The sequence below is a fragment of the Dipodomys spectabilis genome, unplaced genomic scaffold (assembly GCF_019054845.1).
Source record: "Dipodomys spectabilis isolate Male_0828 unplaced genomic scaffold, ASM1905484v1 ptg000085l, whole genome shotgun sequence".
In the NCBI taxonomy this organism is placed as follows: Eukaryota; Metazoa; Chordata; class Mammalia; order Rodentia; family Heteromyidae; genus Dipodomys; species Dipodomys spectabilis.
The window spans coordinates 7210529-7228663 of record NW_024870762.1 but is presented as its reverse complement, the minus strand read 5'-3'; the positions used below and the strand labels follow the sequence as shown (position 1 = coordinate 7228663).

The 18135-nt window shown below is 35.5% G+C and overlaps 1 protein-coding gene across 1 annotated transcript; it reads left to right on the top strand.

Annotated features, from left to right (window-relative positions):
* The first annotated feature begins 12853 nt into the window (after positions 1-12853).
* Positions 12854-13813, top strand: LOC122111217 (olfactory receptor 2W1). Its single transcript, XM_042683942.1, has one exon. The coding sequence runs from the start codon at positions 12854-12856 to the stop codon at positions 13811-13813; it is 960 nt and encodes a 319-aa protein (XP_042539876.1).
* The last annotated feature ends 4322 nt before the right edge of the window (positions 13814-18135 follow it).

Below are 18135 nucleotides of genomic sequence, written 5' to 3'. Positions count from 1 at the left end.
TGGATCCCATTCCTTCATGCTAATAAAAACAAATAAAAAAGAAATGCCTTGTTAGCAAAATATGGAATCTTTGCAGCCAATATCATGAGTGGAAATATTCTTAGATTCCCAGCTCTTAGACTGATATAGTTTGGAATCTTTCTCCTCTGGAGAACATGTGCCTCAGTCAGCTGAGTTTCAAGTGAAAGCAATATTAAAGAAGAGAATATTTAAAATAATGTTCTAGTTTTGTTGTTTACTCAGTGACCACATCATCAGCTTAGGGATTTGCTTTACTCTTGAGTGTGCTCAGATGCTCTAATCCTATTCTAGGTTGGCCACCTGTCTTGTTCATGCCAAATGAACTCTTAACATTTGTGAGACAAGTGGAGGGTTAAATAGTGCCTACATATTTTTAAAATATTTTTATTGTAAAGATACTGTACAGAGGGGTTACAGTTACATGAGTAAGGTAATTTCCTATTGAGCATTGTTACCCCTTCCTTTGTCCTTTGTTTTTCCCCTACTATCCCTTCCCTTCCCACCCCCTCAATTTCTTCCACCCCTGCCTGCCCACCCCCCCTCCCATAGTTGAAAAGTTTGTTTTCAACAGTGTCGTGTAGATCTCATTGTTAGAATGAGTCAACCTGTGTCCTTGTTTTAGCATTTTGTTATTTCCCTTCCCCTCTCCAAATTAGAAAAAATGTATATACAAGATGCAGGGCACTGGGATCAAATACAGTGACAACAGGGGATAAACGATAGGGGGAAGAACATACAAAAGAAACAAAAAAAAATCATAAAAATCTTAAAATCAAAAACAGCGACAAAAAAAAACATCTCTGTGTCCCTATCTTGGGGTTCATTTCACTTAGCATCATCTTATATGGCCACATGTACATAGTTTTTGACCTTTTCTGCTTGTCTGGTAAGATTATCCTAGACATATACTACTTATGACAAATAAGGGAACCCATGGGACCCATGTTTCTTTGGGTCCGAGTTACTTCATTTCATATAACTTTTCCAAGTCTTTTGATTTCCTAACAAATGGGGTGGGGTCATTCTTTCTGATGGAGGCATAGAATTCCACATTTTCTTGATCCATTCATCTGTAGAGGGGCCTCTGGGTTGGTTCCATATCTTAGCTATGGTGAATAATGCTGCAATAAACGTAGCTGTGCTGGTAGCTTTAGTATGGCCTTGTTTGTGATCATTTGGGTAAATACCCAAAAGTGGGATTGCTGAGGAATCTCAATACTGCTTTCCAAAGTGATTGAACAAGTTTACACTTCCACCAACAATGCAGTAGGGTTCCCTTTTGGCCATATCCCCTCCAGTATCTGTTGTTATCAGATTTCTTGATTATAGCCATTCTAACGGGGATGAGGTGGAATCTCAATGTTGTTTTGATTTGCATTTCTTTTATGAAAGCCTACATATTAATGTCACTTCTCTTACTGCACTTGAAGCCCTAAAACGAATGAATGAGATTGACAGGCCTGCAGGAAAGGACAAGTAACAAAAGAAAGAGGTGCCCATATAACAACCTTGAAGCTTCTGGAATTTGAGGCTGTTCGTGATCACCCAGCTACCTACCAAACTTTCAACTGACCATAATGAGTTCATATGAGAGAGCCCAACCGTGGTCAGCTAAACCAATCCACATGAAAAAAGAACTATCCAATCTAATCAGAAAAGAGTGAGTTTAGAGCTGGGAAGGTGGCTCAGTGGTAGAGCGCTTGCCTTGCATGCTCAAGGCCCTGGGTTCGATTCCTCAGCACCACATAAGCAAAAAGAAAAAAGCCGGAAGTGGCTCAAGTGGTAGAGCACTAGCCTTGAGCTGAAGAGCTGAGGGACAGTGCCCAGGCCCAGAGTTCAGGCCTCATGACCGGACCAAAAAAAAAAAAAAGAAAAGAGTGAGTTTAGATAATTCTTTTATGGAGCAATGTATAACAGATCCAAGATCCAAGAAAGAAACAGATGTTTTAATTCCTTTAAGATCTCATTTTAGGTTTTCTCTAAAGTGTTTTTTTCTCTCGCTTCTTTTCTCAGCTCTAACCTCTTAGTTGGTAATTGTAATTGGTGATTTTCTGGCAATGCGAATCAGATTATATCAAATTCAAAACACTTCGATTTAAAAAAATCTTTGTTTTTATCCAATTGTCATTCCTTCTAAAAGTTTAAACAGAATTTTTGTTGTTATTCCAAAGGAATTCCTGACCTGGGACAACTATCACACATTCTGTCTGCTCACAAAAGAAAAGAGATGCCATTATGAATTCATTTTGCTTTGAGAATTAGTATAAATCTGTAGTTATTTTTTATTGACCCCCTTTTCCTCTTCCCTAAGCTATGGTCATTCTATTCTTCCTTCACTGGATCAAGTTATACTCTGAGAGAATTTATCTGGCTCTTATATGCTGTACATGTAGAAGAAAGTAACAGGAACTAGACTTTCTCTACCATGTAAACCTTCATCTTTGTTCACTTTGTTTTCTGCATCATGAGGGTATGCTATAGATATAGATATATGTGTGCAATATGTATAGCCAATATATATGCATATATATTTGACATATATGGATACCATAGATATATGGTAGATAGATCATTTATGTGCATACATACATATACGTATATAACACACATATATGTACATGTACATATATAGCACATATATACACATATGTACACATGTATATAGTACACACACACACACACATATATGTATATATAGTATCCAAAGGTCCACCCATTCTGGTGTCCTGTGGAGTATGGCGAGTGTATCACTTAGGAAGTTGGAAAGAACAGATGTAGAAAAGACAATGAGGTTAATAAAATAGGCTCTAAAGAATGCTTTCAGAAAGACAACACAGAGAATATATGATAAGCTACATTTATTTGGCTGCTTGTTTAAAAGTTGAGATAAATAGCCAGGCGCCTGGTGGTTCACACCTGTAATCCTAGCTACTCAGAAGGCTGAGATCTTAAGATTGTAGCTTGAAGCCAGGCTAGGCAGTAAAGTCCCCATGAGACTTTTACCTCCAGTTAACCACTCAAAAACTGGAAGTTGCGCTGTGGCTGAAAGTGGTAGAGCAGTAGCCTTGAGCAAAGGAGCTCTGGGACAGGGCCCAGGCCCTGAGTTCAAGCTCCATGACCAACAACAAAAAAAGTTGAGATAAATATTTCTCTCCCAATAGCATACCTTATTTTTAAAAAAGCAAGTGGAGTTTTGTAGAGAGTCTCACATTTGAGCAGCCAATTAGGTGAGGTGGACATGGAGGTGCACAGCTTAGGGGCGGCCCCATTCAGGAAGAGCTTGTGCCCAGTTGCTGGGAGCACCATTCGTAGCTGGCTTTCAATAATCACTCCTTCAGAATCTGCATCAGCTTCACCTCACCAATGCATGTCAAATAATCAGTGACTCGTCAAAGAAGGTTATAGATACAAGCTATGCCTTCCCAACATGGGGCAAATCTGATAGGCCATTTTAATGTTGGTCTTCCCATGTGAATGTACCAAGTCTGGTATTGAGCCTTAAAGGACAGCTCAGATTCTCCTATGCCCATTCTGCACATTCCTCCTTCCAAACTGCATTTGATTCCATTTTAGTGTCTCCTTTCTCTATTACCTAACTTGTGGCAAATACTTGGCAAATGCTATTTAAAACTATTCTGTATGCCCACAAATCTTAAATATTGTGAAGTAGTACTGATTTGAAATACTCATCGAAGAGCCAAAGATCTTTCATGATCTAATCTTAGCCTTAATAACCAACCAATCACATTGCTTCCAACTTAATTGTACTCTTTCAGAAGTCAGCTGAAACAATATATACTTATGAAATAGTGACTCCTTAATTTAAAAATAGTCTCATTACTGTATATTCTGTGTACAGTTGTGTATCATTTAACAAGGCGGCTAATATCTAAGAAATTATCATTAATTTTCTTATTGGGCCAACATTATCGTGTCTCCATACATACACTTTGATCCTTTGGTACCCACACACAGAGCTTTCGTTGTGCAGCCTATTTCTCCTTCGACCTTGAATAAATACCACAGCAAGAACTTAAGTCAACGCACAGAGAATATAACAGAATGACACAGGACAGTCAGCAAGTGTAAGATTGATTGCAATCAATGGAACATGGCATACTTTCATTTTTTACAGTAAAACTCAAAACAAGGAGAACATCTCAAAATAATAATACAAAGTACAGTAGGGTAAATACATAAATAAGTACCATAATCATTTATTATCATTATGAAGCATTATGTGCTGCCCATAATTTATGTGCCAGGCTTCCATTCAACTGACAGTACCACAGGTTTGCTTAGAGCAGCATGCAAATACTATACCACACCATGACACTTTAATAGCTACAGTGTCACAGGACTACAGGAATCATGAAGCTTCATTATCATCTTATGGGGCCACTTTCCTATACGTTGTCTTATATTGTTAGAAACATTGTTCTTCCATATAGATATAATTTTTTGTGTGTACTATGGAAAGATGAAATATTTACAGAAATTATTTACAGATTTATTATTTTTGTTAAAATATTTGTGTTTCCTGCCTCATTTTGAGGTTTTCAAAGGTTAAAAATATTTTTCTATGTTGTTCTATGTTGTTTCTATGTTTCTATGTTGTATATTAAATTGTCATAAATAAAATGGCCTTTCAACTAAAGTTGTTAATATCTTAGGAAAAATAATTGATTTTAATTTAATACAAATTAGTTTATCTTTTAAAAAATTAGTTTATCTTTAATTTATGTTCCTATCTATCCCTCTCTTTGTGTACAGTGTTCAAAATTAGTCCGGGCACTCATGGTTCATGCCTGTAATCCTAGCTACTCAGGAGGCTAAGATCTGATCCAGCCCCAGTAGGAAAGTCCATGAGACATCTCTAAATAACCACCGGAAAACCAGAAGTGGTACTGTGGCTCAAAATGGTAGGGTGCTAGCTTTGAGTGAAAGACCTCAAGTGATAGCACTTAGGGCTAAGTTCAAGCCCCATGCAAAAAAATAGCTAACCTATTACAATTAATTCATTTTATTTTTCTTATTAGTTCTTCCAAGTAAATGATAGCTATGTCTCCATTCAAATATGCAACTCAACAAAGAATAAATATAAAAAAGGGTAAATATCCAACTGAGTGTAAATATAGAGTCAATTAAAAATACTATTCTTTAAAAAATTATTAAGATATAACACATTTGCCCTGGAATTTTAAGAGACCAATACAATTATATGCCAGTGAAAATTCTAAAGTACTAAAGCTCATGGTGTCAGCAATATATACTAACTTCCTATACATTTTTACAACTTATCCCTAAGACATTAGATGTCATTTTCTTAATTTTCTCAATCTTAATTTCAGCAATTGTTCCAACACTTGAATTGTCAGAGCCATAAAGTCTAATATTCCAACACCTTTACCAAAGCTCATTATGAATCCTAATAGTTGACTTTGTGACATCACACGGTTTGGAGGTCAGCCAGGAGAGGTATGCTTCATCATTATTAGACAATATTATCCTATCCTTATTTATCCTTATATTAATGTCATTTACCAGCTTAATTGGAAATAACTGTTAAATGAGGAGTCTCTATAGTATATTATACAGTACTAGTCTTGTATAACAAAATGGAGAATATTTCTCCCCAGAGCAATCAAGAAAAAAATCATTTTCTCTGCCATCTGTACCCCAACTGAATGGAACTTTCATTTATGCCATTCATTTCCTACATGAGAACACATAAAGGAACCTCATGTACTATGTTAGCATAACTAGCAGATTAAATTCAGCAACACCACATACATTGTGATTAATGCTCATTCATGATAATAAACGTACATTTCAATTATATAATAAACATGGTTAATCAAACAATAAAGTATTCTTTGTAGTGATATGTATCACATTATTTACATTACATAATGTATTACATGGTATTTGTATAGGAGCAGAATGATGATGTGCCTATTGTTCAACATATTAAGTCCATTATTTTACAAAAGATCACTAATCACACATGGCACATTCATTTCAATAATTTCTCATCGACATTCGTATCACCACCACCACGCATATTACCACCAACCATGCTATGAAAAACCAGCAACTTATATGAGTTGTAAGCCTTTTTACTCTCTCCAGAACTATGTGGGATTTTGTGTGTGTGTGTGTGTGTGTGTGTGTGTGTGTGTGTGTGTGTGAAAATACCGTATAGAGGGGTTACAATTACATGAGCAAGGTAATGAGCACATTTCTTATCAAGCATTGTTGCCTCCTCCTTTGCTTCCCCTTCCTATCCCTTCCCATTTTCCGCCCCCCACCCCCGCGCCAAAGTTACAAAATTCGTTTTTCGACGTGAGTCTTGTACATCTCATTGTTGCAATGGGTCCACCTGTAACCCTATTTAAACGATTTGTTTTTTTCCTTTCCCCACCACACATTATACCAACATCAAATACAGTGAAAGCAGGGGTTATACCGTGGGGGGAGGGGGACATACAAAGCAACAAAGAAATCATCTTATAAATATGTTAGAAACAATAGCAAGAAAGAAAAAACATTTGAGTCCTTATCTCGGGGTTTATTTCGCCTAACATCAACGTATCTGACCGTTTCTGCTTGTCTCAGACATACACTAGCTATTGCAAATAAGGGAAACCATGGGGCTTGAACTGTGGGCCTGGGTGCTGTCCCTGAGTGCTTCAGCTCAAGGCGAGGTTCTCCCTCTTGAGCCATAGCTCCACTTCCCGCATTCTGGTGGTTTATTGGAGATGAGTCTCACAGACTTTCCTGTCGTAGGGGAGGGGGGGCGGGGAGGGTTGGAATCACGATCTTCAGATCTCATCCTCCTCAGTAGCTAGGAATACAGGCGTGAGCCACCACAGCTAGTATGGGAATTTCTAATGTGAAATTAACTGTAACTGGTGTCTGGGTCCCACCCCAGAGTCACGTCACCTGACATCTCCACTCAGTTTCATCTATAAGAAATGTCAATGGAATGGTGAGTGCACAGCCTATAACCACACATAGCTGTGGTGTGACACGTTTGGCATTTTTCCAGATAAGAGGATGTATGATTTACATCATGGCCATTAGACCCTTAATACAGTCAACTGAATTATAAGCTGAGCTTAAATGAAATACCAGTATCGTTAACCATAAGGTATTCATGGTCAATGCGAATATAAATTTTAGCTCTGTCTTTGTACATGTTTATGTATGCATGTGCAGAATTTTCACCATGTATTATTAATTTCATGAACTTCTCTCTCCATAAACCTTAAGCTATTTTAATAAGTATATTTTAAAATAAATAAGTATATATATATATATTTTTTAATCAAACCCAAACCCAAGAACTCATAAGTTAATTAGCTGTAGCTAGGCTCAATAAGTTATACATTTACATAGAACCAAACTCTAGTTCAACTTAACTCATAATTAAAGAATCTTCAAAAACAAAAAATCCTCTAAAATAACTATAGGCTAAATCTTTATTTATTACACTTTGACTCCAGATAAAAAAAAATCTAAGGTGTTGAAAGACAGAATGAATTTCCCAAGTTGCTTACTAGAACCATCAAGATACTATCCTAGATATTCTGGTTCCATAATCTAACCATCTTTCATACTATATGTAAACTGTGGGTGATGTTAATTACTGTCATATAGAAGGAAACAGCTAAATCTATTTTATAAATCAGCATGATGTAAAGTTGTCTGCTTTTATGTATTTGCATATGGCAGCCAGTTTTTAGTTATGTGTTTATTTATTATAAATAATATTTGCATTATTTAAAATTCAAAAATTAATAAAATGTTTTGGAATTTTAATTCAATGAGCTATTATAACTTATCATCAACCAATTCATAAAAGTTTTCAGAGTATGTACTTACTCCAGGATCTGGTACTTAAATAGTGACCTCTGAGACAAAAAAAAAAAAAAAAAAAGGTCATAGGCACAGAAGTATTTGAATCATACCTCTTGGTCACCATGACAACTGAATAGGAATATAAACATTAAGATCACAAACTTATAGTCTAGGACTTTTAAGTACGACATCTCTTTCCAAGACAACTGTTTTGAACTTGATTATCAGAGGTAACTAATAGAGGTAACTTATTTAAATGATAATTGCCTATAGAAAATTTTCATTTCCAATCAATCTGGGTGTTTAAAAATAAGATTATCATATTTAGACTAGTATGCTAGCATTCTAATGTTGGAAATGTACTTTATTTAAGAAACAATATTTGTACATATTTACTACCTGGAGAAAAATGTCTTAAAATACATTTTTTATTTCCCTGTCCAAGAGATTTTTTCCCTCAGATTTTTATGCTGATAGCTAATGTTGTATTTATTTTATTTTATTTTAGGTTACATAGAATTTTAATGCCAAGCCTTTGATTTTTGATTTGTCATATAGTGTATGAAGTTTTGAATAAATATGTATATCTATGCATATATAGATATGAGTGTTAACTAGCTATGTAACAACTGGTTATTATTTCTGTGATAAGAACACTTAACAACCACTTGTTCTCTACATTTTTAGAGACTATAACCTGCCATCATTAATTATAGTCACCATACTATACAAGACCTCTTAAACTTCTTTTTCCATAGCAATTCAGGAAAACAAGAGAGCTACAAGACTGGAGAGCAGATGCTTAACCAGAAATATTTCCACACTCTAGATTCTACAGTGGTTAAAAAATGTGACCTGAAAGGAACTCTCTCTGAATTACGGTAAAGTTGATCATTAATATCTCTTGGAAAATAGTGAGCTTGGGTTGGTAAAAAAAAAAAAAAATGTGGAAAGTAAAAGAAAAGAATTTAAAACTGTGTGGACTGATTCTCCTGATTTTCTTTCAAATCTAAGAATGAATACGTACTGTAGATTTCTACATTTTATACAGACCAGGAGAGAAATAGTAAATGTATTGTCTTTAAAAAGAAAAGGATATGGAACTATTTCTGGATTTGTAATTCCTGACAGTTTTAATAACCCAGCAGAAACGTATATTAGCTTGAAAATGAAGAATGCAAGTAGTTTAGGCTTGAAGATTATGACACTTGGAAGGACTCGGTCCACTTCTAAATTTTATAATATATCTGAAAATTATTTGAAGATTATTTCAGTTTTTGATAGTCAGAAGAATTTTTAAAATTACTTAATTAAAATTAATTAATTTTTAAAATTAATCTTTGGGAGATAGAGTGATAATGAGAACTATTAAGAACTTAATAGTGTGAGGCTGATTTCAGTTTTAAAAGAATGTTTCTTTTGATTTACATAATAATTTTTAAATAAAGTCTTGTCTTATTGAGAAGTTAAGTTCAATTGCATATATTAACATTTTTATTAAAGTAAATATTTTTATTTCTGCTCAGACATTATAAAGTTCTTTTAGATTGTTCAAATTTCATTATTTTTAAGTGACCTATAAAATTAAATTAATTTATGCAGTACTATATAATGTGTACAGTAATGGTTCATGGCAGCTTGCAACATATTTTAGTACCTAAGTTGGTCGGTTGCAGAACTCAGATTCAATAATTTTTAAATAGCTAATTCTAAGAAAAATCTTCCAGTGAATCAAGCACAACAGCTATTGCAACCAATATATTCAGAGACATGTTTGCAATTTAAAGAAATTTATTCATAATATCAAGATATATAATTCAGATGACATGATAGTACAATTCTGCACTTAATCTACATACAGGAAGAGAGGTGTCCTTTTATTTCTCAGTGAAATATTTTCTTAGTTTTTGTGAAACACATTGAGGCATTATTAACATACAGAAAGCTGTATATATTTGTTGTGTGTGACTCAGTGAATTTGCAAATAAATACTTGTGAAATTATCACTACTATTTATGCCATAGGCTATTAATCACCTCCAAAACTTCCCGATCTCCCATTCCTTTTTAGTCTTGTGATAAGAATACTTAGCATAGGATCAATCCTTGTAGAAAACAGGTGCTCTATATACTACAGAATGAAACTTGTCTAGATGTTATTTTTCCCTAGGTGGTAAGAAGTTACCATTTTGCATTCTGTGATTAGTTGTTGATCATCTGTTTAATTATTAAAATTTTGTCAGTCCTGAGATACAAATGTATATGTACAGGGACTGTACCTGTGAACCACCATTGAATACATCTGCTTGTTAATCCTTTCAGGAGTTATTTATTTTTTAACCAAACTGAGTAAATATTGCTGTTACCATCTGTATAAATCACAATCTTTCTGGCCCATTCATCTCCTTCTACTAGTTACTTTTACAAAATACCACCCATTTTTAATATTAAAAAGCTAACTATACTCTCAGCGATTTTCATCACTATTCATAGTGTAGCTTAAATGTTCAGTTATTAAAATATATTATGTATTTATAATTTGATTAAAAATAGTTGTTTAGGTGTCATAAATAGAATGCAAAAAGTAGATTTTCTGTTTTCTTACAGATTTTAAACTAGTGTGAAAGAAATAGTGTTAAACAGTTATCAATATGGTTCATGATTATAATCTCATTATAGTTCAGATAAGGAAAGAATACTGAGGCATAATATGTTCTACACATCTTGCATTTATTATTTGATCTATATTTCCAACTCTAGGTCTTTTTATTTTCACCATTTTCATACATGAGCAAAGCAAGAACATCATGCTATGTTCATATATATATATATATACTGCTAAAGAACAGACATAAGATACATATAAGTTCAATATGACCTTCTGTTGGTAAACTGTAGGAGTTCTGTACAAGATTGCCTACAGAATACAATATATCAGACAAAAAGGAGATTAAGAGTTCCAGGAATCCCTATTTAAGCAAGGAGTGGTCCAAGCATAAGTAGAAAATATCCATAAGAGCAAGAATTTCATGGGTGTTAGACTGGAATGGACATTGTCATGTTGAAAAGCTGAAAGAAGGGTAAAAGAAAATGGGTCATAAGAATGAGCTCAAAGGAAGCTAATCAAAACTTTCCTTAGGGCTGGGAAGGTGGCTCAGTGGTAGAGCGCTTGCCTTGCATGCCTGAGGCCCTGGGTTCCATTCCTCAGCATTACATAAGCAAAAAGAAAAAAAGCCGGAAGTGGTGCTGTGGCTCAAGTGGTAGAGTGCTCGCCTTGAGCTGAAGAGCTGAAGAGCGCCCAGCCCCAGGGCCCACGACCGGACCCCAAAAAAAAAAAAAAAAAAACCTTCCTTAAAAATTAGAATATTTGGCCAGGTGCTGGTGGTTCATGCCTGTAATCCTCGCTACTCAGAATTGTGGTTCAAAGCCAGCCTTGGAAGGAAAATCTGTGAGACTTCAAAGCCAGCCTTGGAAGGAAAATCTGTGAGACACTTATCTCCAATTAATCACAAAAAGCTGGAAGTTGAACTATGTCTCAAGTGGCACTAGCCTTGAGCGCAAAAGCTTAGGGACATCACCCAGGACCCAGGTTTGGCAAAAAACAAAAACAAAGAAGGAAGATTTGTTAAATAAATTGGAAGGCAGTTGATGTGTTAAGCCTACAAAGGCCTGATTTCAGAGAATCTTGTAATAATTTCAAGGCATAATAGTAGATCCATGGAATGGTAATAATTTCCAGAAGCTTATTGGTCTGAATGAGAATAATAGTAACAGACATTTTTTTTGGGGGGGTCCGGTCGTGGGGCCTGAACTCTGGGTCTGGGCGCTGTCCCTCAGCTCTTCACCTCAAGGCTAGCGCTCTACCACTTGAGCCACAGCGCCACTTCCGGCTTTTTTCTTTTTTTGCTTATGTGGTGCTGAGGAATCGAACCCAGGGCCTCAGGCATGCAAGGCAAGCGCTCTACCACTGAGCCACCTTCCCAGCCCCGTAATAGACATTTTTAATGCGATCACAACTGATACATTTTTGCATGTGAATTTGCCAGTTTTAATGACAAGAAAGGTATTGAGGATGAGAGAAATAAAGTGCTCAGGGTGAATGTCAGATCTCTGACAGAAAGCAGGGATTTTTAGAGTGCTAATTGCTAATATGTGGAAAAGAAAACCAGTCTTTATTTTGATATTAATCATTTGGTTAATATTTTAAATATTAAATATTTTATAAGTGAACTATTAAAAACATTTTATTTAAAAACTAATATTTAAATATTTTATAGTTGAAAGCACTAAACATGAAAAAATTTTTATTATATGGAGCTAATTATCTTTATAAGAAAGATTAGAATTATTTCAATTTAGAACCAGGTTAATTTTAGCCTTTCAAATTTATATGTGAGGAAATTCAGATTGAGTTTAAGATGAACTTTACAAGTTTGATAAGTACTATATATTTATAATTTGACTTAAAGTTCTTTAGATGTTATAAATAGAATGAAGAAAAGTAGATTCTGTTTTATTATATTTATACCAAATTTTATTAATATTATATTAATTATATTTATAATATAAACAAATATACATATTAACATAAAATTTATATTAAATCTATCACCAGATAAATTGTTTGACAAATACTTCCATTTCGTCTATAATTTATTTCAATTTAAACATAAATTATCTCTTTCTTCAGTTATATTCCCCATGTAATTATAGTTCAGGTAGACAAAATATTTCTCTTCATCAATCACTGCTTCTCTTCTTCCCTCCCTCCTTCAATCCCTTCCTCTCTTCATCCTTCTTTCTTTCCCTCTGTTCCTTCTCATTTATTATTCTTGCATCTTTTCTTTGTCTTTCTTCTTCTTCTATTCTTACCAATCTCCTTTCTTTCTCTTTCCTTTCTTCCTTTTCCTTCTCTTCCAACCCCAACTCCTCCCTTTCTTTACACTTTAGGGCTTAGGCTCTGGATAATCATGGAACCGTGCAATTACACTTATTTACATGGGTTTATTCTGCTTGGCTTCTCTGACCATCCCAAACTGGAGATGATCCTGTCAGGAGTCGTCGCCATCTTCTACTTTATTACATTGGTGGGGAACACAGCTATCATTCTGGCCTCTCTCCTGGATTCTCATCTCCACACACCAATGTATTTTTTCCTCAGGAATTTATCTTTCCTAGACCTATGTTTCACAACCAGCATCGTCCCTCAGATGCTGGTTAACCTGTGGGGCCCTGAGAAGACCATCAGCTATGTGGGCTGTATCATCCAGCTCTATGTTTATATGTGGTTTGGTTCCATTGAGTGTCTTCTTCTGGCTGTCATGTCCTATGATCGTTTTACAGCCATTTGTAAGCCCTTGCATTATTTTATAATCATGAATCCACAACTATGTCTCAAGATGATTATCATGGTCTGGAGTATTAGTTTGGCCAATTCTGTAGTATTATGCAGTCTCACTGTGAATTTGCCTAGATGTGGAAACAACATTCTGGATCATTTCCTATGTGAGCTGCCGGCCATGGTGAAGATAGCGTGTGTAGACACCACCACGGTGGAAATGTCTGTTTTTGCCTTGGGCATTGTCATTGTCCTCACCCCCCTCATCCTTATCCTTATATCCTATGGCTACATTGCCAAAGCTGTGTTGAGAATGAAGTCAAAGGCAGGACGGCGCAAAGCAGTGAACACCTGTGGATCTCATCTCACGGTGGTGTCCATATTTTATGGAGCTATTATCTACCTGTACCTGCAACCAGGTAACAGTGCCTCCAAGGACCAGGGCAAGTTCCTCACCCTCTTTTACACCATTATCACTCCAAGTCTCAACCCTCTCATCTACACCTTGAGGAATAAGGACATGAAAGACGCACTGAAGAAGCTGATGAGGGTTCACCAGGACTCTGAAAAGCTGAAGAAAACTTTGAAGTGATGTCATGAATTTGAATAAATAAAAGAATGAACCATGTTTTCTAATCTTTAATACTTAGATCATAAAGATGAATTAACATGATAGTTCTTATTTCTTTTTCTTTCTTTCTTTCTTTTTTTTGGGGTAGTCTTAGGCTTGAAGTCTGGGCCTGGGTGCTATCCCTGAGCTCCAGCTCAAGGAAAGCACTCTGCCACTTGAACCACAGAGCCACTTTCAATAGTTCTTAACTTAAAACATTTTGTGCATATAAGCAGCATTATCTTTATGCTTCAAGTTGACCACATGGGTCTGGGAAAGTAAGTCATTAATAATATTTTATCTGCTTTATGATACAGAGAATGTAAACATAAAGTAAATCCATTTAATTTATTCTAAAGCCCCAAAGAAACTGTCTTAGCTCTTAAGCTTTGTATATTAAACCCAATGCTTGGACATCAGAAACATAGAACTGAATGAATGGGTCCATATAAATTTGGATTTTATAGTAAATAGTTTTTATTTCATTTGCCAAATCTTCTGTCTTGTTATCTAAACGTTAACGTGTTTGGCTTGGGTGACGGTAGCCCCTGAGACAGTAATTGTCATAAGTACCACATGATTTCAATTTACAGCTCTTTCGATGAAAGTTGATATCAATTGTGTAAAGTGTCTATTTTGTTTTTAATTTTAATTATTGTAAGATGCTGTACAGAGGGGTTTCAGGTACACGAGTAAGGCAATGAGCACATTACTTGTAGGTCATTGTTACCCCTTCCCTTGTTATTGTCCCACTATCCCTTCCCTCCTCCACCTAAAGTGTCTTTATTGATTACATGTAGTAGTTCTTTAGCATATTATAGGGAAGTGGGATAGGATTAAGAGTTTTAAAATAGTGACAATGTATACTTCTTTGTTCCTGACTCATGCATAAAAATCCCCTTCTGTGAACATTCTAGTTTCAACAGGTTGATAACCAGTATTATCTATGTAATGCTTTGGGCTTAGATCCGTAGACTCAAAGATTTTATGTAAATTTTGAGAAATGTGGAAAGATTGTGATGATGTAGTGGAATTTCAAAGATTATCCTGTTGACTTTGATTTACCACGACGTTGTAATTTTTATGGGAAATATGACTTTTGCATTAATATTTGATATTTTATATGTCAGATACTTTTTTTCTAAGAGGCTCCATTATTTACTAATGATAATAATTCCTGAAAGGGTTAGTAGGAAATTGTTAGTAGGAAAATTATTTGCTTGCTTAGTCAAAACAACCTAGAAATGACTTACAAAAATGTTTACTATGATATAGGTTGTTATCAGTGTCCTTATCTCTTTTAGAAATTGCCTTCTGAAAGAATTCATCTGCCCATAAAAGTGTTCTATAGAGATAATATAAGTTCTCTCATTGTAATATGTGTTGTCTAGGGCCCCTCTTCAATTACTTTTACATTTTAGAAGTGTATTCTTACTCTGATAAGGTTTATAATTAGTAATGGGAGATATACTAAAACATTTATTAACCTCAGTAGTCTATGTACAACAAAAATACAGTAATTATGGACATTTAGAACATTTAACTTTATATATTTAATTGGTTTTTTGTGTATATAAATTATTTTTTCCTCCTCTTTGGCTTGTCACTTCTGCATTTAGGGGGCAAATTATACCACTTTCTTCCAATATAATCACACATTTTTTATTGTAAAGGTTATGTACAGAGAGGTTACTGTAAGGTAGCAAATACATTTCTTTTCAGTGTTACCTCCCTCTCTCATTTTCCCCCACTCTCACCCCCCCAACTCTCCTCCTCCCCAAGTTGTAAAGCTCATTTCCAAAATAGTGTCTAGTGGGTATCACAGTTGCACTGGTTCACCCTTTGTCTAATCATTCTTTTTAACTCTCCTACATAAATGTAAATACTCAGGCTACTACACTCAAAGCCTTTAAAATACATTGAGTTCCTATAAGCTGACTAGTAAATCTAGTCTAGTAGTCAAGTTTAAGACATAAGATAGTATGTGGCCTCAAAATGTTGTATCAATATATATAGAAGAACAAAAATTATTAAATATTTTATATAAATTATAATTACTTTCTGACTACAGATTCACATCAACATTCATGAGAATGTACTGTGCATGCTTAGCTTACTTCAGTACCTTGAATCTAGTCCTTGAAGCAATGAGAAGTGTGGGATGCTGTGGCTCATATATGAAATTCTAGCTACTCAGAGCTACTCAGGAGGCTGATACCTAGAAGATGGTTCACAGCTAACCTGGGCTGAAAAGTCTGCAAGACTCCCTCTCCAATTAGCCAGCCAAATGATGGACTGAAGGTATGGCTCAAAGTAGCAGAGCCTCAGCATGAGCAAGAAAGCTGAAGAAGAGCATGAGGCTTTGGGTTCTAACCTTGGTACAGATACACACAAAAATAAACGTGAGTCTGCACCAGCTAGAGGGAGAAGACTAAAGGAGAGAGTAAGGGAGGGTTAATTTTGTCAATGTCCCTCATAAACATGTGTACAAATAGAAAAATGGAAACTGATGAAATTATTTTAAGTAGGGAGAGAGCATGATAGAGGGAACAGAGAATATCACAGCGAATCCTCTTTGTACAACCAACACATGCTAATATAAGTTTGAAAGGAAGTCTTTTTACCATCTTAAGTAATAAAAGGAAAAAGTGTATAAAGACTTTATAAAAAAGCAGCACACTTCAATTAATGACATTCACTGTATTCTTAATGTTTAAATTTTCTTCAAAGGTTTTCAGATACTTTTATATAAAGTTACAAAAGGAATAACACATATGATCAAGTTCAGTTCTATATACCACAAAAAATGGTATGTAAAACACCAGCCATGTTACTAAACAATCACACATTCTATAACAATGCTTAATACTTAAACTATCTGCAGTTGCACAAGGCAATTTAGAGAAATCCATAAGAATTTATCAGCTGTATTAAAACTGAGGAGTGATGCATGCATGCTGCAGTGATCCTTTAATTCCATCCATGATAGTGTAGCAGGGGAGTGAGGGAGGGGCGGGGTGATCAAAGGAAAGTCTAGTTTTCTCAGAGAAGTGTTCTGTAGGAGACAGTTGTATAAGGCAGACATAGAGACTGACACTCTTGCGGAGGCTGGGAAGATGGCAACAACCACACACTATGGAGCATGCTTAAAGTAGAAGGAAGTCCAATTTATATTGAAAATACATGCCAAAGTAAAATAAAATGTAAGAATTCACTACAGATATCAGATGTCTGTACTTCATTGAAGCATTATCCAAGTAGTCTACATATGGAAGGAACCCATGTGTCCATCAACAAAGGAATAAAGAGAATGTGAGATGTTGGTCAAATGGTAAAAAGTCAAATCAGCTGAGCACCAAATGGCTCACACCTGTAATCCTAGCTACTCAGGAGGCTGAGATCTGAGGATTGTGGTTCAAAGTTAGCCTGGGCAAGAAAGTATGTGAGACTCATCTCCAATGAGCCACCAAAATGGCAGAAGTAGAGCTGTGGTTCAAATGGTAGAGCCCAGACTTGAGCAAAAAAGCTCAGGGACAGCATCCTGGCCCTGAGTTCAAGCCTTGTGAATAGCGCAATAAAAAAGAACAGAAAAAGAGTAAAGTTAGGAATAACATCAAGAGTTTATTGACAACAGCTAATAATACTAATACGTGTTATATATACTTACATTTCTAAATTGTTATTGAGGTTTCTTTCTGCCAGTCCTGTGGATTGAACTTGGGGCCTGGGCACAGTCCTTGAGCATCTTTTGCTCTACCTCTGGAGCCACAGCTCAGCTTCTAGCTTTTTCTGTAATTTATTAGCGAAAAGCCTCTTGGTCTTTCCTGCCTAGGCTAGCTTCAAACCATGAACCTCATATTTCAGCCTCCAGAGTAGCTAGAATTGTAGCCATGAGCCATTGATGCCTGGCATTATTGAGATTTTTAAGTGTTCTCACTACAAAAGTATTATATAACATGAAGCCTACATTAAGTAGTGTTACTTAATCATTCCATATGATATGCATTTGTGTGTGTGTGTGTGTGTGTGTGTGTGTGTGTGTGTGTGTGTGTGTGTGTGCTGGCATTGGGGCTTGAGGCTTGAATTCGGGGCCTCACATTCTTTCTTACCTTTTTCACTAACACTTCAACCACACCTCTACTTCCAACATTTTGCTGGTTAAAGATAAGAATCTCTTGGGTTGTGCTCCCTGGTTGGCTTCAAGCCTTGATCTTATGTCTCAGCCTTCTGATGAACTAGGATTATAGGTATGATCCACTGGTGCCTAGCTTAATATGATCCTTTTTAAAAAATCATCATGTAGT